Here is a 27,361-nt window from a genome sequence, read left to right as displayed (position 1 = left end):
GTCTTCACAGTGACACTAAACTGAGTGTGTGTGTGCGCACACGTTTGAAGAAGATAAACTGTCTACAGCATCATTTATACGGTGAGGTGTTCAAAAGGAGTGGATCAGAAACATCTTTCACAGTAAAGTCAATGTTTTCATAGCTGGAATATTTTATTGTTTACATTTCAGTTTCTTGTTTGTAGATGTTGTGAATTTTTGAAGATCAATTATCTTTTTGCACAGCAGTTTTTAAGCTGCAGTTGTCATGTGATTCTTTTATCAGTATTATACCAGAGACTCAGGAATGTTTTTTAGCCTGAAATACTTTAACGAAAACTCTAAGATTTGATCAAGGCTCAAATCTGCAGAATTCAGTAATCACTCTCAGCTCACAAGTGAGATTGGAGTCAGAGAGTTTCATCAGTTGTGTGTTTCCTGTAATCTGAAGTTAATTTATTGCCACTGTTTCATGACATGCCTGCTGTCTCCTCCATCAGAAATGCCAGTGGTATTAATAAAAACACCATAATTTGTCCAGTTTTCACCAGACGTAAACAAAGAGTCACTTTTGCTGTTGTGTCTGCCTTCCTTCTGTTTTTCTGAGCCGGGTGTGAAATTCTGGGCAGCTGAGGTGGTTTTCCTCCAGCCTGGCAGAGAGCGGCGGGGTGAGGCAGGCCGGGGCCTGGCCACCTAGCCACAACAGCTGCGCTGTGATTGTCGCCAACAAGGCCGGCGTTGATTTTTGGGAAGGAACTGTAGAAAAGTACACATCCTCCTCAAAGCTGCCAGTCCGAGCAAGCGGCAAACCTAAAAATAGAGGCTGCAATTGGCTGTCTTCTTGTCACTGTTAAATTCTGGAAGGGCTATTTGTGTCCCTGGATCCAGTTTCTCGGCCCCGTGGTTTTTTTCCCCCAAAGCCTTCCTTTTGTGTGATGGATGTATTGTTTTTTGAGGTGATGACCCATCATGCGAGCGTCCCACGTTGTAAAGCTCGGTTTGTTTGGGAGCCAGCATATATGAGCCTAGATTAGTGAGTGCAGGTCTGTGGCGCAGGACAGAGGTTATTGAGGTTACAGCAGGAGCCGCTGTTGTTGCTTTCATATTCAGATGAACTTCATATTTAGCTACCGCGTTGTATAATACAGTAAGTCCTAAATACAGTTTAGATCAAAGTGATTCATATTTCAACTGAAAACTGTCTTTGTTCTCCCCAGAAATTGGTTCCTGACAGAGAGCAGACAGGTTCCTCTCAAAAGCTGGTGAACAGGGTTGCTGAGTGGCTCAGGTGTAGAGGCTGTAGTCCTCCATGTGGTCGCCCGGGGTTCGATTCCCGGCCTGGGGCCATTTGGTGGATGTCTTACTCTTCTATCTCCTCCCTACTTCCTGTCCAATTTCCGTTGAAGAAACAAGTAGTAAGCTATTTAAAAGGTGTATGTTTATTAAAAGAACATTTTAATAAACATACTAAACATAAAATTTAATGAAAAAGGAGCTATAATAATTTACATCCTTCTTAAGCATTTTGCATGCTTTGGCTGGTATTTAAGAATTAATCATTGCTGATGAGCCCTAAGGCTATAAGGTCTCCTCGCTAACACCCTAATCTTTAACTCCTCCTCCATATATTCAGAATGCAAACAGTACTTCCTGTCACAAGAAACAACTTGGTCAAATGAAATGGGTTTTGTAAACTTAAACCTGCCAGGAGTTTAGATCAGAGAAATAATTTAGGGTTTCCTCACAGTTCAGCTGTTTTGAAATATTTTCATTATGGTCTGGAAGCTAAACCTGTCACTCTTATTAAGGTAAAGCTGTTTTCAAAGCTCATATAGACAAAATAGAAGCAGCATTTCCACCAGAGCAGACAGTCTGACTGATTAACGGCATCAGCTTCCTTTACTTGTGTTAGACTGTTCCAAGAAAAAATACTGCACTAATGTTTTGTAAGTCTGTGTAGCAAATCGTATATAAATATAGAGTATAAATGTATTAATTTAAATCAATTTATTTGTAGGAGAAACAACATATATTTTTTTAAATGAAATATTTCAAATTAAAGTATCTTTTATTCAATTTTTTCATATAGTGATAATCCTGTTGATAAGCTTCCTACTCCCAAAGCAACTTATCAATAAGTTTTAATTGAGTTTATCTCCTTACTGTAAGGAAAAATATTTCCATTCTGGTCAAAGGATTTTCTAACCATCTTTATTTTTCATCCCTGGTTGCTGGCTTTGTCTGCGCATGCAGCATCAGGAGTGCAAGACGTCAATACTGGGTTGTAAGTCAGTGCAACAGATTTGTTTCCTCAGCAAGCTGAAGTGGTGGTGGTCCGATCACTGGGCCATCTGGGGCCTGGCGCTGGTTCAGACGGAGAACCAGAGAGGGGGAGGCTGAAAACAAGGTGTGACGGGAAACTGTTAATTCATTTGTTGATAAAGGGACACTTCCTTTCTGCTATTAGAGGCGGACGGCTTGCTTATTTAGCTGTGGACTTGTGTTTTATCTCGCCCTGTCTCTCCCTGTTGCCCCCACCCCCATCCAGCCTTCGTCAGTCATCGTCCTATGGTGAAAAACACCAACGCTTTGCAGAAGCAGAAGTCAAGGAAACGTTACCTCATAACTGCTGGTGTGTGACACGTATGTGCACGGCCTCCTGTTGACCCTGCTCTGGGACTGTGTGTTGCAAAAATCCAACTTAAAACGTTCAGAATTTCTCCTGAAACACACAGAGGTGGTAGATGACTTTACCAGAGCAAGTTACACTGTTCATGTTTCAATCAGAGTAGATTGCGGTTCAGGTGAGCAGGTCTGCCTTTGCTCAGTCACCAGACTCAGAGGAAAGTTGTCTGTTTTACTTCCAGCACCATCTCTGAGCCTGAAATGTTAACCTGATTAGGAGTAATTAAATATCTTTCATAATTCTGAGATAGTTTTGTCTTTCTATTTTCTCAAGATTCTACAAATGAACAGGGTGATCAACACAATGAGCTTGGACTGAACTACAAATACTACACTCAAATACTCAACTGTCATTCTAACACAGTTGATCATATTTGGCTTAAGTTCAGTGATTTCTTCTTTGTGGCAGAGCTCAGTCTTAGTACCGCAGTAAGCCTCTGTGTGGCGCTGTATGGTCAGGGTTGCAGGCGTGTGGAGCAGCCCGGCTGCTCGTCACACAGTGCAGGACTGGTGGAACTGGACTTGTTGCTGGAAGGGATTAGCCTGAATGCAAATGTGACAACAGAGGATGAGTGGGCTCATTTCTGCAGCGCCTGAACATTTCACAGGTGGCTGCTTCCTTCAACTCAGAGCTCACAATTGTTTTTTATTCTTAAAACAAGAACTCTGTTTGGGTAACTATAGTAGTATTTAACGCTTCATTATTCTGTATTGTTCTGTGTTAGTTTTCCATCCCAACCCCCACTTAGAACTGAAACTATATAGTGATTGGCAATCAGAACCATTTTCATAGATATTTATTGTCATGCTTTTAAATGTTTTGTTTAAAACCTTGTAATATTTTCTTAACCCATGCACCCCTCTCTCTAGAACATGTTCTTACAATACAGACATTTTATAGAAAATATAAAACCCTGCATTAGATTTTAATCCTATTGTATCTTAAATATCCTAATGAACAGATTTTACTCGTTAATTGGAGGACACAGCTGAAATACAAAAGCATTTTTATCCCATCGTCATTCTGTGCTCTCTTAAGAGTGAGGCTTTCTACATTTCAGTGTACAGTAGAGCACCATCAGAGAGGTAAGAAGTGTCAGCGGCTCGTGCTCTGTGCTGCCGACGGAGGTCTGCAGGCTTGTGCAGGCTGTGGTCGGCAAAGGAGCCTGAGCCCAGCTCGGCTTGAGTCAATAAACGGAAAGCTCAGCGCAAAACCACACAGCAATCGAACAAGCTGTTTACCCTGAAAATTAGCCTTCCCCTGTACTTTTAAGGCTTTTAAAGCAACCAAAAATACACAGTACGAGGAATATGTATCTTGGCCGGCGGCCGTGCTCCGCCAGAGACCTCTGACGTTTTTATGCGAACCCTAATAACTCAATCCCCACAACCACTAAACCCTCTTATCACCGGCTGCTCGCCGCTGCACTCATCATTATTTGATTTGCAAAATTGTAAGGTAGAGATAAAGAAATAAAGCTGGCTTGCTGTTACACACAGAAGGCACTTGTGGCTTCCAGCTCGGTGCCTGCTCTGTGGAAAGCCGTGTCCTTCCTTCATCAAACAATCAATAGGCTTTAGATGCTTTCTGTGCTGCTGCACTGTCACCATTTTTATTCTCCTTTATACAAGTCATTGTTTTATACGGTGAACTAAATCGGTTTCAGACCTTCTGAATGTAATCCAAATGTCATTTATAGAACGAAAAGATGGAACATTATTATACAGGTTAGGCTTTAAAAAAATTCTTGTAGTCATTAAAACATTTTTGAAATATGATACACCCATATTCTCGCTGGCTAAAAATTAAGATACATTTTTATTATGAATTAATTCTAATCTGCATCAGAGTTTACATGTATGATCTCATAATTTGATATTTTTGAAACCTCAAAAATCTTTTTTTGTTTAATTCCCAGTAATATAATATAATATAATATAATATAATATAATATAATATAATACAATATAATAAAGTTCAGGTGTATTTTAAGATGAAGAAACCTGATGGATCAGATGAACAGATTTCTGCCTGGAGTTTCCTGCATAATAAGATTTCACTTTGTTCCTCATGGAAAGTGTAAATGACTGTGCAGGACTTGTTAAAGGTGATAAGTCGGTGTGAGTGTTTGACTGCAGCAGGGCCAGGGCAGCAGCACCGTCAGGTTTATCTCCCCTCCACCTTTCTTATTGTCTGTTTGCCATCGGACCACTGGCTTATTAAAGGCGGGGGGGGGGCTTTCAGAGTGGGATTTAGCGGCTGGCTCTCTGACTGTGAGGTCAGATTCTGCTCATGTTGCTGCTCTCTGATCTGGTTTTAATCAGGTTTACTGAAGAACGTCTTCCTAATGATGATTAAAGTGAAAAAGTGACATATTTTACTGTATAACTAACTGTTTTTAATAACAGATGTTATATATTCATAAATATATATTTCTTAAAACAATTGTTTTAGGTGGAAGGGTATGCTTTTAATTTAAGTCTAAGAGAGAACTGAATTATATTGGTGTACTTTGGCTTTTGTTTTCTAAGGAAATGTAAACAAAACTACAGAAATGTTCTGTACAGTGAGCCTCTGTCTGACTTGTGTGTATTTTTATTTTTAATTTGTCTGTCTCCACCCCCCAACCCTCACTGCCCCTACTCTCACACACACACACATGCACACCCACACACACACCCACACACACACACACACACACACACGCACACACACACACACACACATATACACACACACATCACAGCCATCTCCTGTACTGTCTCCTCCACTCGTTCACAGGAACCTGCCGCTCCTCGTTGTGAGGAGCGGCAGGTTCTAACTCCTCGACCCAAATAGGACCAGAGATGCACATATTTGCACACGTGTGTGCTCTTGTACACACACATATGGCTGGAGTGTGGGTGTCATCTGATCCAACGGAGCTGTCCCTCCCACCCCCTCCAGGGCTCAGCTTGTTGGCGACCCAGCACTGTCTGATGAAGCCTTGTAAATACTGACATGCTGTAAACTTGTGGATCTGATTTCAGGGGGCTGCTTGTGTGTTCCTGCTCTGTTTTTTCCTTTGCCTGCCTGATGTCTTCACACCTAGAAGTTGTTTGTTGGTAAAATGTTCCTAGATTTGAAATGTTCTTGCTTCTGTGCTGCTGCTCCCTCAGCCCTGCTGTCTTTTTTTTTTTTTTTTTCATATACCACATCTTATACAAGAAACTTCAAGATCCTGCTTTCTAGTTTTGAGATAAAATTGGGAAAAAAAAGTTATTTCTTGGGAATTTCTATCTGCGTATTTTTCAACTATTTTGACATGAGAAATGTTGATAAAAATACAAAACGTTCTGAAGGTTTTCCCAAATAGGGCCATTAGTAAAAGCGACCCTTTAGCTTGCGGTTTGGGAGCAGGAGAGTGGGCAGGAAGCCATTTTCACACAGGCCGGCCTGACCTCGACTCTTCACTGCGACTGAAAATAGCAGATGAGGGAAGGCTGCTGTACAAAGAGAGAGGAGAGGGGTGAAAATGGAAAAGGGAAGAGAGATTCCTCCAGTGGAGCATTACCTGAGCGAGGCGAGGACGGGGGGAGAAGAGAAGAGGACGTCCTGCACGTCCTGATGCCTTTACCACCAGCCCTCCTCCTCCCTGACAAAAGACTAAATCATGGGAAGTTTTTTTTCAGCAGCAGCATCTGTGTTTTATAAAGGCACTTTTAATTTGTTTTTACTTTGTCCAGTAGGGGATCCCCGCTCCTTCAGTACTTACCCCCTCACACCCTCTCTACACACACACCCCACACACTCTTTGTGTTCAGCTCTTTTTAGCCTACCCTGCCATCCATTTCTCTTTCTTCTCCTTCTTCTGTTTTTCTGTCTCCCTCGTTTTCCCCCTCATGTGGAAGTGAGTGTTTTAATAACAGTACTTTGGGGAATTGGGATGGAAGAACAGCTTTCTCCTCCTGCTCAGAAAGCCCCACCCCTCCCCCCTCACCCCTCACCTGTCACCCCCACTGCCGCTGCACCTTTCCTTCTTCCTCACCCACTGCTTTCTTTTCCTCCCACCTTTATCATGTCTGGGAAAGTTGGAAGACTGGAAGGTTAGACCTAATGATTCCTGTTTGAAAGGAATTCATGAAATAATTTTTGTGAACAGAAACAAGGCCTGATACCAAAATATATGCTATGAAAATGTCTTAATTTTTTAAAATACATTTTATTTAATTATATAATAATGACATATTAATATTGTCACCTTCCTAAACTAATGACGTCAGTCTTTTTTCTTTTTTTTTGCCAAAAGTTATTTAGGCAAAAAAGAAATCACTTTTGGCACAAAATAACTTGGTCCATTGTTTTAGTAAGGTGATGATATTACTAAAATATATTTTAGGCCAAAAACAATTCTTTAAAATTGTTACAACAAAATATTTGATAAAATATAGTATTGCATAAGTTAGAATGTTTCCTTGGATGAAAAAAAAATAGAAACATAAAATAATTGAACAAACTTTAAATATAGGTTTAATACAGTTATTAAATGAATCCAGGAGATTTTAGTCCACACACTAAGCAGTAAAGGCAGGCACTGATCTTTGCGGATTCTTGGTAAAAAAAAAAACAAACAAACAATATTTTAGTTCATGCATGTTCTGAATAAGTGCAGATGGAGCTGCTGTCACCTGCACATATGAAAGTAATAAATCTGTTCTCTCCAAAACTATTGAATTCATGTATAATAAAGATATATTTTTTTTTATTACAGCTTTTGTATTTTGTCATATTTTTATATGGACATTTTGGGTTTCAAACAATCTGAAATTGAAAACCAACTGAAAATCTAAGCGGGAGTTAATTTATGCATTCATAAAATTTGAAATTACTCAAAAATGAAAAAAAGACAAAATGTTATCAACCTCCTTAATTTTTTTTTCCCATGAATTAAAAACAATCACTCAGTGGCCATAGAAATATGTGAAAGTCTTAAAAAGTTCAGGAACATTAGAATAAGTCATCAAAGTGTGTGTTTCTTGCAAATTTGTCAAATCGGTGACCTGGCACTTCAAGGTACCTCACACTGATGCAAAAATCATGTAAAAAGCAACATTTCCATAAAGCTCACCTGCACATGGATTTGCCTAAATGAAGGAATGACCTTAAAGTCTCGCAGCAACACAGACAGCTACAGCAGGGCGGCTGGCATCAACACAAACATGTTGACACATTTTAACACCTGAAGAATTGTAGGCTTTATTTAATATTTGTATTTCTTTATTTATTTGCTTGTTTCAATTAAGGTTCATATAGAACTTTTGAGTTAGAACTACTGTATTTATTCTGTTGGAGTTGCTGGTTTTGGCTTTTTGCACATTTTCATTTCACCTTCAGATTTATCAGGTCAAGCACAACATTCTGACTGATCCTCAAGTATTTCTGGGCAGACATGTTTTATATTTTTCACAGGATTTAGTGTAGTGCATAGTTTAGACACACATGGCCTTTCAGTAATCTGCTGTGTCCTGTGTTTTTGTTAGGACATGCTAATCACTTTACTTTGCTTCATCAGTGGGGCGTGTGTCTCCTCTTTCTTTGTCAGGATTGGCCTGATTGATACACATGAAACTTCTGTGTAGAAACAATCTGCTCCATTGGAAAACTCACTTACTTTCCATTTAAGAGCAGTTTTCACTTGGTGAAACTCTGCTCAACCAGACATCATTTCTACAACACTTGTTTTAGTTGTGGATCCAAATGTCACCCACTGCATCATTTAACTCACAAAGTTTCATCTCTTTGATTATTTGTTTAGTTTGCTTTTCTGGGATTCACATTAAGCGATACATTTTATGCCTTTGGCCTTAAAACGGACAGAGATAAAAATGGCAACTTCAAAATGTCATCTTCAAAGAAGGAAAACAGAGCTATAAAAGTATTCCCCAGCCTGCATGCTGAACTCTAGATTCCTTTCCCACGCTTCACCTCTGCCTCCCAGCTGCAGGATCCTCTGCATGTCCTGAATCGCGAAGCATCAGTCAACATGTCACCTGCCCAACCTGCTGCCTCCTCACACCCCCGTCCTCTCCACTCCAGCTTACCCTGATTTTTCCTTGAACTGAAATCTGCTCTCAGGCAGAACGATTCAAATAAGACACAGTGTTTGCGAGGGCTTCACAGCTTGTCCTTTCGCACATCGACTCCTCAGTGGAAGCAGCCTGCTTGTATTGGATGCAAATTGGGTATTAAAAGAGGGGATAGAAACATGAGATAGCGTGACATGGTGAGGCTGAGGAGAGGGAAAGGGCGCAAAGGAGAGAGAGAGAGAGGCTTAAAGCGAGAAGAGAATGCAAATGCTGTTGAAACAGGGAGGGACGGATGGAGGAGAGCTGGACGGACGGATGGATTAGTTGAGAAAGGAAGGCGAGGGTCAGGTGTTGATGCGACTTTCTTTTAGCAGGGTCAGAGTTTTTCTCTGTGCGACTGTGACGGAGCTGGATTTGCATTGATGGATCTTCTTTCCATGGAGATGTCATGTATCAGAGCCTGGGCACATCACGCCCTGGTCATTAATCAAATCCCAGCCTCTGTCTGGAGCTGTCTGTCGGCTTCTCAGCTATCTGCCTCTCACTCTCTGCCTTTGTCTTGGCTGTGGCTGTGATCTTCCTCGCCTCGCTGTGGCCGGCTCCTCACACAGGTGGCTTTCATTTCAAACTTTGAATCACGCTCAGGTAGCTGGGCGATAAGGAAGCAGGTTTTTAAGAGCTTCAACATTGAGTTTGATTGGACATGTTCCCCCACATATTTATCCACTCATTAAGTCTGGAAAGAAAATTAGTTCAATTAAAGATAAAAGAAAATAATTTTTTGATTTTAGTTTCCATTCACTGGTTTCAGGTGTACTTTCTAGTAAACAGGAAGTTTATTACTAGATTAGAATTTGTTAAAAAGTCTTCCATTGTGTTCAATTTCTAATTAAACCGTTTGAGTCATTTTCAGTCAGTGTTCTGGCTAGTAAAGCTGAAAACTGGCTTATCTTGGTCACCAGAGAATTTTGTTGATGCGTTTATAGTTTTTTTCTGGTAGCAGAAAGTCATTTATGCTGTTTTATTTATGTTTCACTCTGAGTAAATGTGTAAAAAGCATTCCAATAAATCCATTTTTTGCTGTATAATTTACATAGTACCAACAGAATCCATGCTAAATTCTGTCTCATTGTTTCATTAAAGTTTCATAAATTACATGCAGAATGTTGATGTTTTACCGCTTACGCACAGGCACAGATACATGCATGTCCATGTACCATCTTTTGACAGCGTGATCTGCAACATGTCTTCACTGTCTGGAGGGTCGTGACCTCTTGGCCTTCAGTGACGCTGGCTGCGGCTGTCTGGCCGGCAGCGCTCAGCGCCACGCTGTCTCAGTCCGTCCACACCTGTTCTACAATCCAGGCCACGGTCCGCAGGGGTCTGCAGGGGGGCTGAGGACAAACTAAGCAACGGGGCAAAAGTGAAAGTCTGTTTTGGATGTGAAATTCATTGACACCCCCACCCCAAATCCTCATGCTCCACTCCTCTCTCAGCTCAAGCACCATTATGGCTTTTCAGACTGCTTCCTGTGCAGATGATTTTTTTTCCTCATCTGCTCCCCTTCCTTCAACACAAAAGGTGGCTGCCCAGGCTCTGGGGGTGTAGCACTTTTGAAATGTGAAGGGCTTTCAGGAGCTGCCCCGGTACAGGCCGCTGTTAGTCGACCAGGAGAGGAGTGGTGGGGGGCAAGGGGATCTGGGGGAAATGAAGGACAGGTTTGTGTAATGGTCTTCTCTCTCCCTGCGAAGGTCATGCAGCATTGTTGGCTGGCATAGGTCTAAAAGACAGACCAATGGAGGACCACAAAGCAGAGCTTTGGCAGGACTAATGAAACTCAGAGCTACACGTTAATGATCTAAAAGACTGGACCAAAACACTCAGCGTTCCCTTTCCGCTCACATTCAGCCTCCTCTTGATCGCTCCTTCCAGATAATGACGAGGCTCTCCGCTGCTTTACCTTTATTGTTGCGTTTGATGTGGGCCTTGTTTTCTTTGTCTTCACATACCCCCTTCCTGCTTTTCATTGCTTTATGTTACGTGGCTGTCACTCATCTATTAAGGCAACAAATGGAACAAGGAAAACATTCAGAGAGCGTATTGTGCTGCGCCCGCTGGTTTGCTCTTTATTTCTTTTGAAAGCACTTGAACTTGGAATTTTCCTTGGGCTGTCAGTAGTATACACTTTTTTTTGTTCTTACTGTTGTCACAGGATTACAAACATATTTGTCATATAATCCACATGTCCATACAGCTGCAGTTTAATGTGTCTGTTTAGATGTAATTGTTTTTTTTTGTTGTCTTTTTTTGTATGCAACCTTACATTTACCACAAGAAAAATGGTAAACACAAGGCATTGTTCTCCACTTCTGTTCGTTTCCCTTGTTTTTTGGGAGGGGGTCTCAGGGTAAAAAAAAAAACAGTCTTCTTTCTGGTTCTGCACTGTTGCACTTACTGGTCTGTTTTTAAAATATTGTTTTCTACAAAATATTTTTGTAGAGAGGGCAAAATAATTCAATTTTTAATATTTAGAGGGAGTATTTCATAGGTACATATTGTCATTTTATAGTACAGTCAAGTAAATGTTACCTTCAGTTATACAAAATGCCTCAATTATCAAAAGTGACTTAAAGTGGTTGTATCATGCTTGTAAATCCTTTCTTTTCACATGTAAATCATTCACTTGTGGCCTATATAAAGTAGAACTGCAGTGCTTTGGTCTGAATTCCTGGTTATTGTAGCTCCACAGACCTGTCCTTTACCCTTCCTACCTCTCCTCTGAGGCATGTTTTAGAACAACTTGTTTTGCTGCTTTTTTTTTTTTTATTGCAAATGAAACATTTAATTTCTGTTTGACTGATGAGCTATATGTTAATTCATAGTGACAGACACAAACCGTGGATTAAATATCATCGTCTGCAGCTGCGAGAAAACCAAAAGCATGCTAGCTGGAGGAACAAATCCACCAGGTGCTGCCGGCGTTCTGACCATCAGATTTTCCTACCGTAGCTGTCTATCTGTGCTACATTTGAAATTGCTACAACACTTGTTGAGGCTTATAAACGGTGCTGTTATGTCTTCACACTCTGGTGGTTAACTAGTTGGATGAACTGACTTTGCAGACAGATCTTCTTGGTGTTGCTGCCTCATGCTATTCAACTGCCCCTCTACCATCCTGGATTTACTCTGCATGCGTCTCAGCTCAGCTGCGCACTTCACCGGCGAAGACCAGTTGTTTCTGACCGCTCTGATTTAGAACACGTCAGAACACCCAGTTTCTGTAAGTTTGTTGAAAAACAACTGAATATCACCGGGACGATCTGGATCCAAAATAGATCACATTAACATGGACAAGGCCTCATGTTGGACAATTTCCAAATAAATAAACTTGCGCTGCAGTACGACTCTTCTTTTCATTATGCATTTTTTTGACTAACGCAATTTATAGTCTCAAAGATACAGTAATATTTAAATTAAAGTATGTATTTGTACTGTAGTTGGTGTTAAATTAAACATGATTTTTTCTCTGTGTGATCTCTGGCTGTTTTATGCCGGATATCAAGTGTTCCATGTTTCCTTCTGCCCAGTAAGGTGAAGGCTTGCTGAATGTCTGCAGTCAGACAGTAAAAGAGTGAAATAAACAGTAAGTGGACTAGCAGCCTCACTCTGCTGCAGTGATGGAGCTGGTTAGGATCATTAGGCCTTTGACATGGCCTGATTAGGTTTGACTCCAGCTCTTCGGCATATGGGAGGTTAGATGTGATTCTCTGGATCATCTGTCTTTGTGATGTGTTTTCCCATATGTGCATGCATGTGGGTTGCACCAGTGTGCAGAGAGCCTGTTGATTGGCCTTGATTAAGAGACTGCCGGGCTTACAAGCAGAGTCTTTGTAATATAGCATCTTGAGCTGGTTATTTCCAGTCGTTCCAAGGGAGGCCTTGAACCTGGGGTTGTGTGTTTGTGAGGGAGCAAGTGGGGAAAACAAATATCCCAGGATTCAGGCGAGGCAGAGGAAGGTGGGCTGACTTCAAAGAAGGTTTTCTGGTGGTGTGGTGAGGTGGTGTGGTTTGAAGTGATGTCAGATGACGTTTTAAATTTGAGTCTAAGTGATCAGATTTGAATATTAGCATCTGAAAAGGCAGCTGAACTGAAAACATACTGCAGGATGAATAATGGATTAAAGGTTTCCAGCATTCATTTGACTCTGTTTATTTGTTCCCTTCTCCTCTAAAACGAATCAAAACATTTCTCTGAGATCTTTGTCTCTGCATTCTTTGTTCAGCAACCGTCCAGTTGGAATCGTTTTGGCTAATTTTCTGCATGTGTGTCTTGCAGCCAAGCTGAGCAACCAGGATTCATACAACAACTTCACCAACAACAACATGGGGAACCCTCGGCTCACGCCGCTGCCCAGCCTCACCGTGGTGCTGCCTCTGGCTCAGATCAAGCAGCCCATGACGCTGGGCACCATCACCAAGCGCACTGGGTAGGCACCATATACACACACATACACACACACACGCACACAAACCTCGGCATACCCCACAAGAAGCAGGTCTAGCATACACTGTTCCCTCACTTAAGTAAATTTCTTACAGGTAACACTTACAGGTCTGGTTTGACGTTTTTATGGTTACTTAGGTGTTCAGTTTTTGTTCATGTTTTGAATTATTTTACTGGGCATGGGCCCCACGAAATCCTTCTGAGGGCCACAAAAGGCCCCTGGGCTCCATTTTGGACACCCCTGTGTTATCAAATTAAAATCAAAACATTTTTGTTAGGTTATTCTCCAGCTTTTATCATGCCCTGAACAATGAAGTGTTGTTTTGCTGTTGAAAATATTAGTTTGAATAATTTGCTCAAACCTGTCCTATTCATCAAAAGTGAAACACACTAAGTTTGTGTAGAGCTTTCACAAAATTCTCTTTTTGTTCTTAATGATCACGATCCAAAACAACCCAGTCAACAAAATATTCGACCGGCAGCATCAAAGAAAGTCCGCATTGCACTGGAAGATTCCTCAGAGCATACATCTTTCATTTTTCACTGCTTTTACTCTGCATGTTGAGAAAACATATGTATTCATCGATTGATGGATACAACTAGCCAACCCTAATGCATTACTGGGTAATAAAACACTGATACCTTAAAAATTATTGTCTCCAGGGCTTTATATTAAAGCGTTTAATGGCTAAGTAACAGCCTCCTCTTGATGCACAGGCTGGCTATGCTAAAGCAGAACTTCCATCCCAGCACCGGCCTGCAGGTGATGCTTCCCTCCCAGTAAAAACAGCCTGCTTTGTCCACAGTTGTTCTGCTCTCCAGAGCTTCTCCTGCACATTCAGCTCATGCTCATTGATTTGTTTCGTCTCTGGCTACCTATTTTTTTTTCTTTTTCTTTCTTTTTTTTTTTTTTGCATAGGTTAATGAAGCACAGCATACATGTGAAACTCATTCTGGGCTATTTAGAAGACAGACAAAACAAGATGCAGACTGTAAGAAAATGAACCAATCCTTGAGATCATTCTGAGTAAAATTTGACTTGGATAACAAATGCTGTGTAAATCTGTATGTTCTGACTGAAACTGGTTTGGATGGCTTTCTCTTCCCTCTGCCGTTTGTTAATTCCTGGATCTTTGCCATACATTGAAATGATGTAGCTTTAAGACCTTCTGCAAGTATAGGCCTTTGCTAAGTACATTTACATACAGTACAGGTGGCTCTACAAATATAGACAGATTTTAATATTTTTCATTTAAATGTCATTTTCATGCCCTGTTTGAATGGGAAATGCTATAATGATCCCAGCAGATGGTGGAGGATTTATTTTCCTGTGATATTTGATAAGTAAGCTTTGAGGATGAAAATAAAATCCTGATCCTGCGGTCACCATAAACAGCATCAGGGCTTTTTTTCTAAATCATTAGGCCAGCCTGTAAATTTATTTGCTATGTAAAAGTAATTATTGTGTTTGAGGTGCTGTGGTGTCTGCTTTGTATGTTTATGTGATCCTGATAGCCGTGGTTTATATTTGGTTTCCCCGAGTTGTTTTAACGCCATACAAAGTGGGTGGGTTTCATTTAGGATTTTGAGAAAAAGAAACTAATTTTCTCATAGATTTAAAGTCAAGTTTTACAGATTTATTTATGTATCTTTATGATATTGTTAATTTTAAAATATTTTAAAGTCCATATCATGCTGTATTACATAGCTAAGACTGCAGACTGTGTTGTAAACTTACTGGAGGTTTTTTTTTTTTAAGTCAATCAAAGTGAATTCATATTGCACCATTGCAGCAAACTCAACTGACCAAAGCCCTTCACAATGTTTACAGCGTCACTAATTGATAAAAGATAAAATAGGAAATAAAATTGCATTTGATAATAATATGATAAAAATTTAAAGAAAATAATAGAAATTATTTTATTTCAAATTAGTTTCAGTTTCAACAACTTACCAAAAACTGATCAATTAAGTACTTTTTTTTTTTCTTATTTCAACTGGGGTTGATTGCCAGGGAAAATAGTTTAGATTTATTTATTTTTTTGACTGACTGGTTTGGTTTGTTGTTGTTTAGTACCTAATGTCTCTTCACTTCATTTGAATTTGCAGCAAATGTGCAAATGTAGGTAAGACAAGCTCTTTGTTGTCATAAAAATTATTCCTAAATTTAGACCATTCTCAAGTAAATCAGTAATATTGTGGTTCAATATAATTGTACCGATGCATTGCTGTCTACTGATAAAGTAGAGGTGAATTCCTAATATTCTAAGATCATTATGAATGTCTCAGTATATTTTCATTTTCTGCTTTTCTCCTTGATGTTACAAGAGCTCATACTCTCTTTTTTTTCACAGCATTTTTTTTATTATATTTAATTTCCTTAGAGAGCTGTTTGTCTCTCTCACAGTAAATATTTGAAAACAACAACATGAACATCCTGAAAGGAAAGGTGTCAGTTATTTCTTTTCTTACTTTAGGTCATTTCTGAATGTCTGCCTTTCTGCTCCATTAAACATGTTTTAATTTTCTCATGTTTTTTTCCACACTGGTCTTCACATTTGGAGGTTAATGTAGAGAAAAGAAGATTATCACAATATTTTTTATTCTTTTACAGAGTTGCTTTGACACTATCTCTGCCAGGCTGAATTCTATTTATTTATGTTATGGTAAAGTCTACAAAATTATAAAACAGATCATTTGATATAATAGAAGAAGAAGGTTTCTTCAGAAAACAAGAACTGAAGTAAGAAGTCACATCATGTGACTCCTTAAGGTTTTACAAACTTTTGGACATCTTGATTGCGACTTTGACCAAAAGTCACAATCAATAAATGTTGTCTTCTTTAAAATGAAAATGACTTTTTTGTTTTTACTTCCATCACTCATTTTATCTAAATGTTCATCATGAAAGCCTGCTTTCATGATGAACTGTGAAGAACCTTCACTTCATCACAGTTTTATTCCTTTTGTGTAAGACTGCCTTTTGCATAATTTTTTTTTAAGAAATCTATTTCATGAGTCTGTCTTAACTAGGGATGCTCCTATCAGGTTTTTGCTGCCGATTCTGATTCCAATCACCCATTGGGGCCGATTACTGCCGATCACCTGAATTAGCTGTTATTTTTCAGACATTACCTGTCTTATTGTCTTATGTCAGGAGGACAGCGAAAGTTTGACTACATATGATTATTTTATTTTTTTTAAGTTACATGCTGCAGCTTTAAGCAGACGTTCAGTGTGCGTTCACTGCTGGGTGGAGCAGAAATGGTGCTCCGTCTGTGAAATATTACTACCAGTAGCGTAGCGATCCCACAGTGAGAACAGTTCTGTCCGGCTGCTCCAGATGTCTCTTTTTTTTCCTGCAGTGAGTCTCGATATAGCCAAACTCCGTCAAGTGCCTGTTTTTAAATGTCATATTATATTTGTTGTGCTGATGCATTTTGATGTGCTTCATCCCCAAGTTATTTCTCTGGTGCAACACGCAAACTTCCCCATTCACTCTGACCATTAAAGTAGAGATAGCTGCACAGGCAGGCTGCAAAGAGTGACACAGGTGATCGGTTTTGGTGATTGACAACAAAAGACAGTGATCTGCGATCACTGGTCATAACTCTCTTTCATGGAAATCGGACGATTATGATCAGTGGCCGATCGATCGACACACCTCTAGTTAACTCATTGCTGCCATTTCATAAAATATAAGATGGATTTTCACAGGTTTGTGTAAGTTTTAGATCCACTCAGACAGGAGTGTGTCAGCCAAGGCTTGTTTTGTCCCTGATAAAGGTGTGATACATTTCGGGATTAGTCGTTTGTCAGAAATAAATTCCAAACCAATAACATATTAAGCAGCTTTCGTATGGAGTGAAATCATACTACAGTCAATCAGTATTGCATGGTCCACATTGGTATTCTGTTTGTGTCTCACTTTACCTATTTACCATGCTCCTAGGTTTCTATGGAATCTCCTCAATATTCCACAACAACAAAACCAATCAGATATCTGCTATAAAGTAGTGGTAATCCGTAATCTACAGCAGCTACAGCTTTCTCATATCTTTCAATATGTCAGATTTGAAAACATACTGTGGTGTTAACCTAAATGCTAGCCTAGGCTAAAAGTAGCATGTTTGCTCACTGTTTTGATACTCAGCATTTTTCAGTGCAGTTCTGGATAGTAGTGCAGGACATAAACATACAGAATGAAATGTGGTGTTTGGCTTCAAACCTCATACACTCTAATGCCAAGAACTTCATCTGCTCTTTATGCTACTGATGGAGTCTCCCTTTATCTCTAAGCTGAAAAATTAACAGGAAGGCGATTGTTGGATCCCTGTAAGTTATCTATGGTATAGTTTTGCAAGCCTGGTACAAGATAATGCACCAGGACCTTTACAAATTTGTTGAACAGAACTTGGTTGCTGGGTCTGCGACTGGCATAAAATCAGACACCACACCAACAGCTGTCTGACACTGGTCACCACCCAATCTGATACGTGAGGGTTGGATCTACTTTCCTATTTATTGTTTGAAGAATTTTCAAGCTGTTAATGGCTATGTTAAGAATATGATCGATCCTCTTTGTTTGTGTTTAATTCCTCCATGTATTTTCCATCCTTCACCTCCCCTGGCCTTCCTGCTCACGAAACACCTCAGAAAGCCGTGTTGGCTCTGTGTGCCATTATTGAAGCCTGGTAAGCTGCCTCCCTAAAGGTTCATCCTTTCATTCAGTCCGAAGGAGACGTCAGCATTAATGCATCAGGACACGCAGCTGTGTGGCCTGCTCCTGTATGCACATGTCCAGGCCAGCACACCGACACACTCGCTGTGAGTGAGGCAGCAGGTTCAGCCCCAAGACTGGGGGGTGATATCATATGCTTTTACGCTATACTTGTACAGGAGTACCCAAGCACCATCTGTCTGTGCAGCCAAGCTCTGTTTCTTTTTCCTGCCTGTATGTGTGTGTGTGTACGCATGCGGGTGTGGGTGTGTGTGTGTATTTGTATGGGACACAGTGAGGCAGGGAAAGTAGCGTCCAGCAGCTGTATTTACACCTGTATGAGCAGATCCCTGTTGGCAGGGGAGCAGAGGAACACACCAGCTGCTTAACCTAAATTCCCTTCAACGTCGGCCATGTGTGCACTTCACTGTGCCATGACACACAAACACCAACACACAATCTGTGGAAACCTTTACCCTCTTTTTTGTGTGACCAGGCAGGCTGCAGGGATCTCTTAATAGATATTGGCGGTCCCAGAGACCACCAATGTACCGGAGATGCTGCTGTTTGTCCTCGGATTCTGACATGAAAGAAACCCTCCACAAGTTCACACAGAGCACGCTCGTCTTTTGATGTAGTTTTTGTGCTCACCCCGTGTCAGAGCAGGGAGGTAGAGTCGGATGTGGCTCAGCATCCGCCTGATAACCCTGCTGCAGACGAGGCCGTGTCAGGCAGCAGAGGAACGCAGCCAAGCATCTGCTAGTCCTCACAGTTCGCTTGAAGTTCCAAAGTATGAGGTGTCTAGCTGCGACCCGGCCTCATGTTTTCTGTTAGTTTTACCTAAAGCTTGAATCGCCATTAGTTCAGTCTCAGAACAATGAGCGGGAGTCTCTCCTGGTGAGAGTAATATCGACAGGACGCTTGACAGACAATGCAGTCTAATAATGAAAGATTTACTTGTCAAAATTCCATTCAGGGTCACATGTTGGATTTGCACACACAGTACAGCACACTTATCCCATCTACACACTGTCTGAATTTAACACAGACAATGAAAATCTAAATGGAGAGATTGTCACACACGAAGCAAAGCAGCACCATCGAGCAAATCCCTGTGATAACATTTTCAGGCAAATGCATATCAAGTGCAGGCGGGGTGACGAGAAATACGACAGCAAAAGAACAAATGAGACCCTGTGACCTGTCACAGATGTGCCCTCAGCTTACAATAATACGTGTTTAAGAGCCAGCACTGCGCTGAGCCATTGTCTTCCACAGCCTGGCTGAGGCCAGAGCTAAAAAGCGGCTTTAAGAAGGCAATGCCCACATGGCAGAAAAACATTTTCACAAATCACCTCACTTCCCTCAATGTTTTAATGGCTCAGGCGCTGTTCTGAGGGCCATTTGGTTAGGAGCTGAATGTGTGAATGATTATTTTCTGAGAGTGGGGTCATTGCCCTCAGAGGTCAGAAACACACTCTCTTTTCTGTCCTCCTTCTGCCTGCTGTCAGTAAATCGCTGTCTTCACACCCGTTACTAAAAGCTGACCACATTGAGTCTTTTTCCACAAACCTGCTCCATCAGGGATGTACCATGGTATCACTGGACCTTCTTTGTCAACACTGACGTGTAAACTCATCATCAGCCAGTCAAAATGATGGACACGTTTCCCAGAATGACTACATTTACAGTTCAAAGTTCTGAGAAAATTAGCTCTTTTGATTTGAAAGAACTTACAGATGGTTTAGGATTTTAAGCGCACAAGAAATGTGTGCTTAAGAAATATAATGTGTTTTGTACTTTTGGAAACTAAAAGTTAGATTTTGGTATTTTACGACCTGCTCATGCTGATTTGAATTGATTCTAATTTAACTTTAAAAAATATAACCAATAAAATACAAATGCAGTGAAATCATCCATCTTATATGGAACAAAAGTATTTTTATTTTCTGAATTAGACAAAATCTTCTTTACACCATCAGACCTCTTCCTCAATCTGCCCCTGGTCATGTCTCTCTCTTGGTCAATGAAAATTATTTTTAATTATATACTTTTTTGTTAAAGTATGACAGTCGGGCCTCCCCATAGATGTGCATTAGTCTATACGCCAGACAGCCAATCCTTCCCTGAACGGGAGTTCAAAATGAATGCAGATTTTTTTTTTTCTGTTCAAATTGCCAACTCACCACAGTAGCAGGTGCTCAAACCTACATGTCACTTTATACATGTCACTTTTCTCTGCTAAAACAGAGGTAAAGTCGTTCACAATGAAGACTTTTTTTAAACCGAACACAGCAGAAAGGAAGACGACAAAGTTGTTGAGCCATTTAAAATGGTACCACAAGCTTTCCGCATCTCAAAGAGCACAGGTTTACATCTCAAGTCTTTTATTTGATTTCATGTAGAGCATTTTAGACAGACCTGTGTATAAACTGTGTATAAATAGCTAAACTTAACTTTTTCAAGCCATCAGTAGAAAATAGAAGGAGCATGTTAAAATTTCAGATTACAGAATTAATCAGAAAAACAACTGAGAGGTCCATGGTAGCCTGGGGGGGTTGCAGAGATTCACCCCTCAGGTCTGAGAATCAGTTGACATGGCAACTATCAACTCCCCTTTAATCTGGATTTAACTGAAGAGTGGCAAGGAAGAAAGTCATGCTCAAAGACAAACATAGGAAGTTTGAGTTTCTTACACTTCATGACTTTGTTCCATCAGTTGCCATATATTTACTTTCCAGTGCATGTATTAGTGTATGTATTTCTCAGGCTTTCTGGTTCATGTGGGGTCAATCTAAAGCCTATTTGACCCATTTCCACATAGATGTCTTCCATCGGTGTCTCTCCATTTTCGCAGTTGGAGACCCAAATGGGGATCCGGTGGGGTCAGTAGTCTCAGCAGTAGGGTAGATAAACCAGGGGTCTCTGTTAAACCAACCACTGTGTTCATTTGTCAACTTGCGCTCCAGGAGTAAAACGTTCCAGGGCCAAAAAGTTGCTCCCTGTCTCCCAGAGGAACATCTCCCTCCATATTCATGCACCAGGACTAATTGGACACTGTGTGCTATCACTGGGAGGGCCCAGGCGGATGCGATGAGAGCGATAAAATAAAGAAGGGCTGCAGAGTGCTTTGGATGGCTGGGGGATCCTTTTTTTCAGGACTGGGGAGGGTGGCTCACGGGGACAGAGTTCAGTCTCATTGGATCTTTATTGCTGTAGGGAAAGAGACTTATTTACTGTAAACTGTTTATGGGGCTCTGTCACTATCTCTGGCTGCGCAGAATAAACACAGGAACACACTCCCACTCCTGATGTCTTGTAAACACCAGAAACACACACACAGACTGACGGACAGCAATGTACCCTGAAAAAGACACACTCAACTCTGGATGACTCCTGGACACGCGCACACGCACACGCACACGCACACGTTGCATGCTTGTTAACATATTCACAGTGGATACACATTTGCCCACACCCTATCTTCCAAAAGGCCATGCTCTGCCATAAATATACAGTTGCTCTAAAAAAAGATGCTGCTTGCAAACACACAGCTCCTTGTTTCAACATTGTATGAGTCCTGTTAGTTTTACTGGTGTCCCCAGTTGTTATACAAATTGAGTAAACTCTCCAGACTTGTTCTTTATCTGCAGTCCAAATTTTTCCCATCTTTGCTGATGCGATCTGACACGACTACGAGAAAGAATGTAATTCATAAAAATGAAAAGTGAAGTGAGACAAATGAAAGGAAAAGAAATAAAGTGACAAATGTCAAGAAAAGGGTGCCGCTCCACCTCCACCCCTCTAACTGTGGACATGCTCTGTCTGTAAAGTAGCAGATGAATCCTCCAACTATCCTGCAGGTTTTCAGATCCATCTTGGTGCTCAGACATTCTGTTTCCTGCCTCATGTGCTCTTAAACAGACATGTCAAAAAGTGTGTAATGTGAAAAGTGTGTTTGGTCAGGTGTGCTAGTTTAATAATGGCTTTTCCGTCTATCTCTGTGTCCCCACACCCTTCACCCTCCCACCACACCTCTCTCTCTCCCTCTCTCTCATGAAGACCTTACCTCTTTGGGGCGGGATGTTTTGCCATTAAAACTCCGTGGTGAGTTTTGCTTTTCCCCTCGTTGTCTCCATCAGCAGCATGCAGCGATACTCTCTACCAAAACCCGCCTCCTTTGTTATTGTTGTTTTTTTTTTTGTTTGTTTGTTTTGCGTGCCTTGTAGATTTTTGAAACTCATCCTGCCATTTTTATTTTCATTACTCAAAGGGGAAAAATCCCAAAGAGGCATATTTCGCCCCCCCCCCTTCTTTTGCATTTTTGGTGTTGGCTTGCACACTTTTTTTTATTGTATGACAAATAGTGGCACTAGATGGAGTTATATTGCCTGATAAGTGTATTAATTTTTGTTTAATGTCTAATCTTTCTTAAAGGAGATGGTAAATGTTTAATTGACAATAATTCCAGGGGACATTTTCAGGCCTTAGGCCCTCTGGGATGGCTGGTGTGTGGCCCGTTTGTGCCACCCCACAGAAAATGGCGTTGCTGGCTTCTCCTCTGTGTGTTGCCTTTGTGCAGACCCTCCACAGTGTTTTTCCAAGAATGACGCTTTTGTGTAAAACACATGTTGTTCAGATTTTGTTTGGTTTCATTTTTTCCATTGGATGTGTGTTTGCACGCAGCAGTTCTGCCTTGTCATACTGTGGTGTGATTCTCAGTGTGTTGTGTGGCTCGATGGTTACTCGGAGATGTGTGCTTTTCACTTGGGAAATTCCTCAACACACAGCAAAAGAATGAACCAAATGTTCTTGATTTAATTTTCACGTATTGTGTTTAGTCCAATCTTAATGCTACCTTTCTGGTAGCATGTTTATATTTACTCTTTATAGGTATGAGCCATATCCAGTTTTTTTTTTTCTTTTCCTGGTTTATGTGTAGACATTAATCTGTTTGGATTAATGTCTACACATACATTAATCCATGAATCCTTGGTTCTGATAGAAACACCAAGGATCCTTGCAAACCTCCAAAAAGTGTGATGTGGTTTGGATTGGTACTTCTGGTATTAAAAGTGTCACTGATAAGATGTTGGAACTATGCACAAGTTGCCAGTATGAATTTATATCATTCATATAGTTGATTTTTTTTTTTTATAACTTAGATGGAAATGAAATACAAACATTTTGAAATGTTTTTAAACGTAGCTCTGTGTTGCCTAAAGCCCAGTTCACACTACACAATTTTGGGATTTTCAAAACCTGAGAGACCACACAAAATTGTAGGTATCAGCGTCAAGCCCTGACTGAATGAACAGCCTTATTAATAGCCTATTTATGTCATGTTAATGATGAATAGCTGAAAAGTTACCGGGTGTATCAACTAGGGTAGCAATTTCTCTCCAACTCCTCTCCTTATCATTTCTGAGGGTACTCCTCGCATGAAATGTTGAATAAACATTCATGTTGTTTCCGCAACATAATCTCCAATGTTCACTGGACTCTGGGTTGTGCCACGTCAGCTGTTTGGGATCTTGGAACGCTGAACGTTCTAAGATTGTCGTAAGGGGAAAATCGGGGCTAAAATTGTGTAGTGTGAACTGGGCTTAACAGGACAAGTGGTGGTGTGACCCCTTTACAGGATGTGATGTAAAGAGGGTAACATCCAGTGAGCGACCTCTGTTGGCAAGATGTTTGTTTTCCTTCATCATCACCTTTTGTTCCAGTATGGTCTATTAAATGCCAAGGTGTTGCGTAGCGGCTGGGTTTTCTAATTACCCCAGTGAACACATAAATCTGTTCTCTTCCCCAAAAAAATAAAAATCTTCAAGATGAATGGATGAAAGGAAGTACAGAGAATAAATGGCTTCCTACTCCATCTTCTATGCTATCATCTTTTCATGCAGATTGTCTGTCACACTAAAGTTCCAAAAGTGTTAAAAATATGTTTAATAAAAAAATCTGATCAGCAATAACACTGAAAATACAGCAGGATGATTTGTTTGATAAAATAAGTTATGGTACCAAATGGACATTAATGAATGAAATCCATCTTAATGATGCATAGGCGTTACATGCAGGAGATAAATGGTGGACAAATTACGAGAGAAAAAATCTGAAATCAAAAGAGCAACAGGCTCAGCAGGAGGCAGCGTGAGGTGAGACACTGTACTGAATATAAAACCTTCGACATCTGAAGCAGATAACAGGTGACCTGTGCTGGCGGCGAGTTGTAAATTATTTTATTGGCATAATTGTAAATAGTTTAAACAGTTATTCTTTCTTGCATTCTGCAGCCAGCATGCACAGTCCAGTGGGTCCTGACATAAATGGATGAAAGTTCTACAATAAGTCTACAAATTATTGCAAGTAGTTATGTTACCCATGATTTATTTATTACTTTGATTTAGCACAAATACAAAATATTTATTTGCTCATCACAGATGAAAGACATTCGGCATGGTCAATACTTCTAGGCTTATAAAAAAAGTGTCGAACATGATGCCATTTTAATGATTTATAAAATATACATTCAATGAATATATCAACTCTGTTGAAACTGTTGAAAACTTTCTGTTTATGCTGACTGTCTACCACTGACTGGTAAGATACTAGCTACTACAGATTTTTCCATAGAACCCGACTTAAAAATGTCCCCACTATTCCTTTGATTTAGTACAGCATTCATTGTCATAAACAACATGTGAAATGATATGTATACATACAGTAAAACTGCCTATTGGTGAATAGATTTAGTTTCTAAACATAATTGTGGATGATTTAAAATGTAAATAAAACACTTCCTCCTTATCCAACATAAACATAATCTTTTAATAATATTCATCCTAAGCATCACCTCATGTATTCTTCCCAGTTCCTACCAAGTTATTATTGTACCAATAAATAAAAATTAAATGAAAACAACTAAATGTGAATAAAGTAAAAGGTGACGGAAATCTAGAGCAATGAGTGAGCTCTCCCAGTTTTGAGAGTTAGATTTTAAAAGCACAGGAAAGCAATCCTTTTTTTTTTTCTTTCTTTCTTTGGGATGAGCTGAAGCTAAGTCTCTTGTCAACACTGCCTCGTGAAATCAGATGCTTACAAGCTTTTAAAGGAAGCCCCATTATGACAGAGTCACTTATGGAGAGATGATTGAGTGGTTCAGTGAAGTGAACTTTTCCCTGCCCGGCTCCCTGCTCTCCTGCTCCTCCCTGCTGACTCCATTCACTTTAGAAAATGAATAGCATGTGGTGCCTTCTCCAAGTCTTGGGTTTCTCCTTTTGTTGTGGCCAGTCACTCATACTTTTTAATTGAAACTTTTCTTTTTCTGCCTTCATTCAGCATCTAGCTAATCTGGACCCTCGGACCATATAGATTTTCAAAGCTACACATCCTCAGCAGTTTGAGTGCCTCTGCTCAAAATAACTACTTTCAGATCAGATTTGAACAAATGAAAAAATATTGTTTCCTGAATAACCTGAATTAATTGTAGCAGTGCATCGTCCATTCTTTAGGCTTCTTGTAAGGCACTCTGGATTTTAGACCCCAAAACAGATGGAAGAAAAAAAAAGCATCTTTAAACTTTTAATGACTGTTTTCCAGTTTTCTCCTCTGTATTTCCTAAGCAGTTGTCATTAGTGCAATATGCTCAACAGAGTCTCACAGCTTCTTTTTTTTCTTCAAGAGCTGTAATAAAATAATTAAAGTTGCGTTGAAGGATGTGTCCTCCACATGACTGCTTGCGTTCTCTTTTTTCTTTCTTTCTTTGTGCAGTCTCCTTTTCTGATAACTATTAAACAAGCCATACTGCTCCTTTAAAACTGGCTGACTAAGTAAGCTGTGTTATAATTATAATAACACTGTGACGACTCTGAAAATAAATGAAGGCTGCCACTGGACATGCAGTCGTGCACCCCCCGCTCCTCCTGAGCGGCGCCTCATGTTAGCTCCGGACATAGTAATGCGAAGGGACTTTGATGGTTGATGTCGCAGATTGAATTATGCCCCAGAGGAAAAGCTATTAGCTCAGTCAAGAGGCCTCATTTGTGAAATTAAAAGTGGAAACGACATGTGAGTAGTCTTTTCAGTGAATTCAAGTTGCAAAGAAAAAAAAATTGATTTGCCTCCCCTCTAAAGTCCATGCTACAAAAGGAAGGAGGACGAACAGAAAGATTAGCCGTTTGTTTAGAAACATCTGGTTCCCTCTGCACCGAATTCTCTCGCAGTATATATTTATGTTCCTAATTTACCGATATTGAGTTACATATTTTGTAACTTTGAGCTGTTGGCTTACCCATTACCGCACCAGTGGCGTACTTCATAAACCGTATGTTCCATGCGGAGAGGAGAATGAAGCCCTGGAGCTGCACTTTTTAGTCACAAGGGCAGAAACCTCAACACGCTCAAGCCACTTCCAGTGAGATCAAGAGCAAACGTATGATTTAAAATGCAGATGAATGCATTTTAGTGGCCACTCTACCCAGATGAGAAAGGAACCAAGCTGTGATCTTTACTCCTGTTGGCAGGCTTGGTGTTAGCTGAGGGCTCTTCAAAGAGGCTATGAAACCACAGTAGGGAGCCAGTGTTATAGCCTGCTTTGGAGACTTCTAAGTATATACATTGTGTGATTATTTATGTATATATACATTAGATGTGGTTGTAATATTGGTCAGTATATCATGAATTCCTCCAAATACTAAGCTCTGGTACTCCATACATGTTTTGTATTTATTGAGCTTTCATATAGTCAACCATTTGTCAAGCTCCTTAAGAAGACCTAACTTTAATTTCTGAGTTTACATTGTGAGCATTTACATCTTCTGATCATTTCAAAATATCGTCCAGTCCAAATTCTAAGTCCATATGCGGAATATTCCCCAGTTTCTGACCTCCTGAGCCTTGAACCCGACATGAGCTGATTTGTGTACCATGGGTTATAGAAACCAGCGAACCACACAGCCTTTGAGGGTTTAACATATTTTCCAGAAATAAAAGAAATGGAACAGCTGGTTTTTAGAAAATGAACTCTGCCAAAAAAATAACTTGGTCCCAAAGTCATGAATATGATGTTTAGTTGCCCTGTTAGAGGAGATTCCTGGTTTTCTTATGCTGATTTCCAATTGTATGTATGTGTACCTATTCCCATTGTAATGTACTGTGATTCTCAAATTTTTAAGCTGTTTTGACACATGCCACACATTGACCATTTTTAGTTTTCCTCATACTTCCTTATAGATTTTCTGCTGTATAAATGTTTAGATATTGGCCTGAATTGATTAAAAATACTGAGAAAGTAAAGTAGGCCTTTAGAGGTAAAAAAAAAAACTAAACTAAAACTTTAGTATTTTACAGCTAGAGAGCGCCCGTCTCGGCCGGTTTACAAAATGTTTTGTCCTCTGGATGCTTTG

The 27,361-nt window shown here is 40.2% G+C and overlaps 1 protein-coding gene and 1 long non-coding RNA gene across 3 annotated transcripts in view; one reads left to right on the top strand and one right to left on the bottom strand.

Annotated features, from left to right (window-relative positions):
* Positions 1-27,361, top strand: part of bcas3 (BCAS3 microtubule associated cell migration factor) — a 357,170-nt gene that overhangs the window by 70,597 nt on the left and 259,212 nt on the right. For both annotated transcript variants that reach the window (XM_088011438.1, XM_088011439.1), the window contains exon 16: positions 13,067-13,217. In XM_088011438.1, coding sequence (XP_087867564.1) covers positions 13,067-13,217 — 151 coding nt within the window. The remainder of the gene's footprint in view (positions 1-13,066; positions 13,218-27,361) is intronic.
* The window catches only part of LOC148155655 (uncharacterized), a 233,950-nt gene that overhangs the window by 190,999 nt on the left and 15,590 nt on the right, over positions 1-27,361 (bottom strand). The window lies entirely within an intron of this gene.

Source organism: Poecilia mexicana, unplaced genomic scaffold (genome assembly GCF_051168715.1).
Source record: "Poecilia mexicana isolate PSO_F unplaced genomic scaffold, ASM5116871v1 scaffold_13, whole genome shotgun sequence".
NCBI classification, from domain to species: domain Eukaryota; kingdom Metazoa; phylum Chordata; class Actinopteri; order Cyprinodontiformes; family Poeciliidae; genus Poecilia; species Poecilia mexicana.
This window is presented reverse-complemented; position numbering and strand designations above follow the sequence as displayed.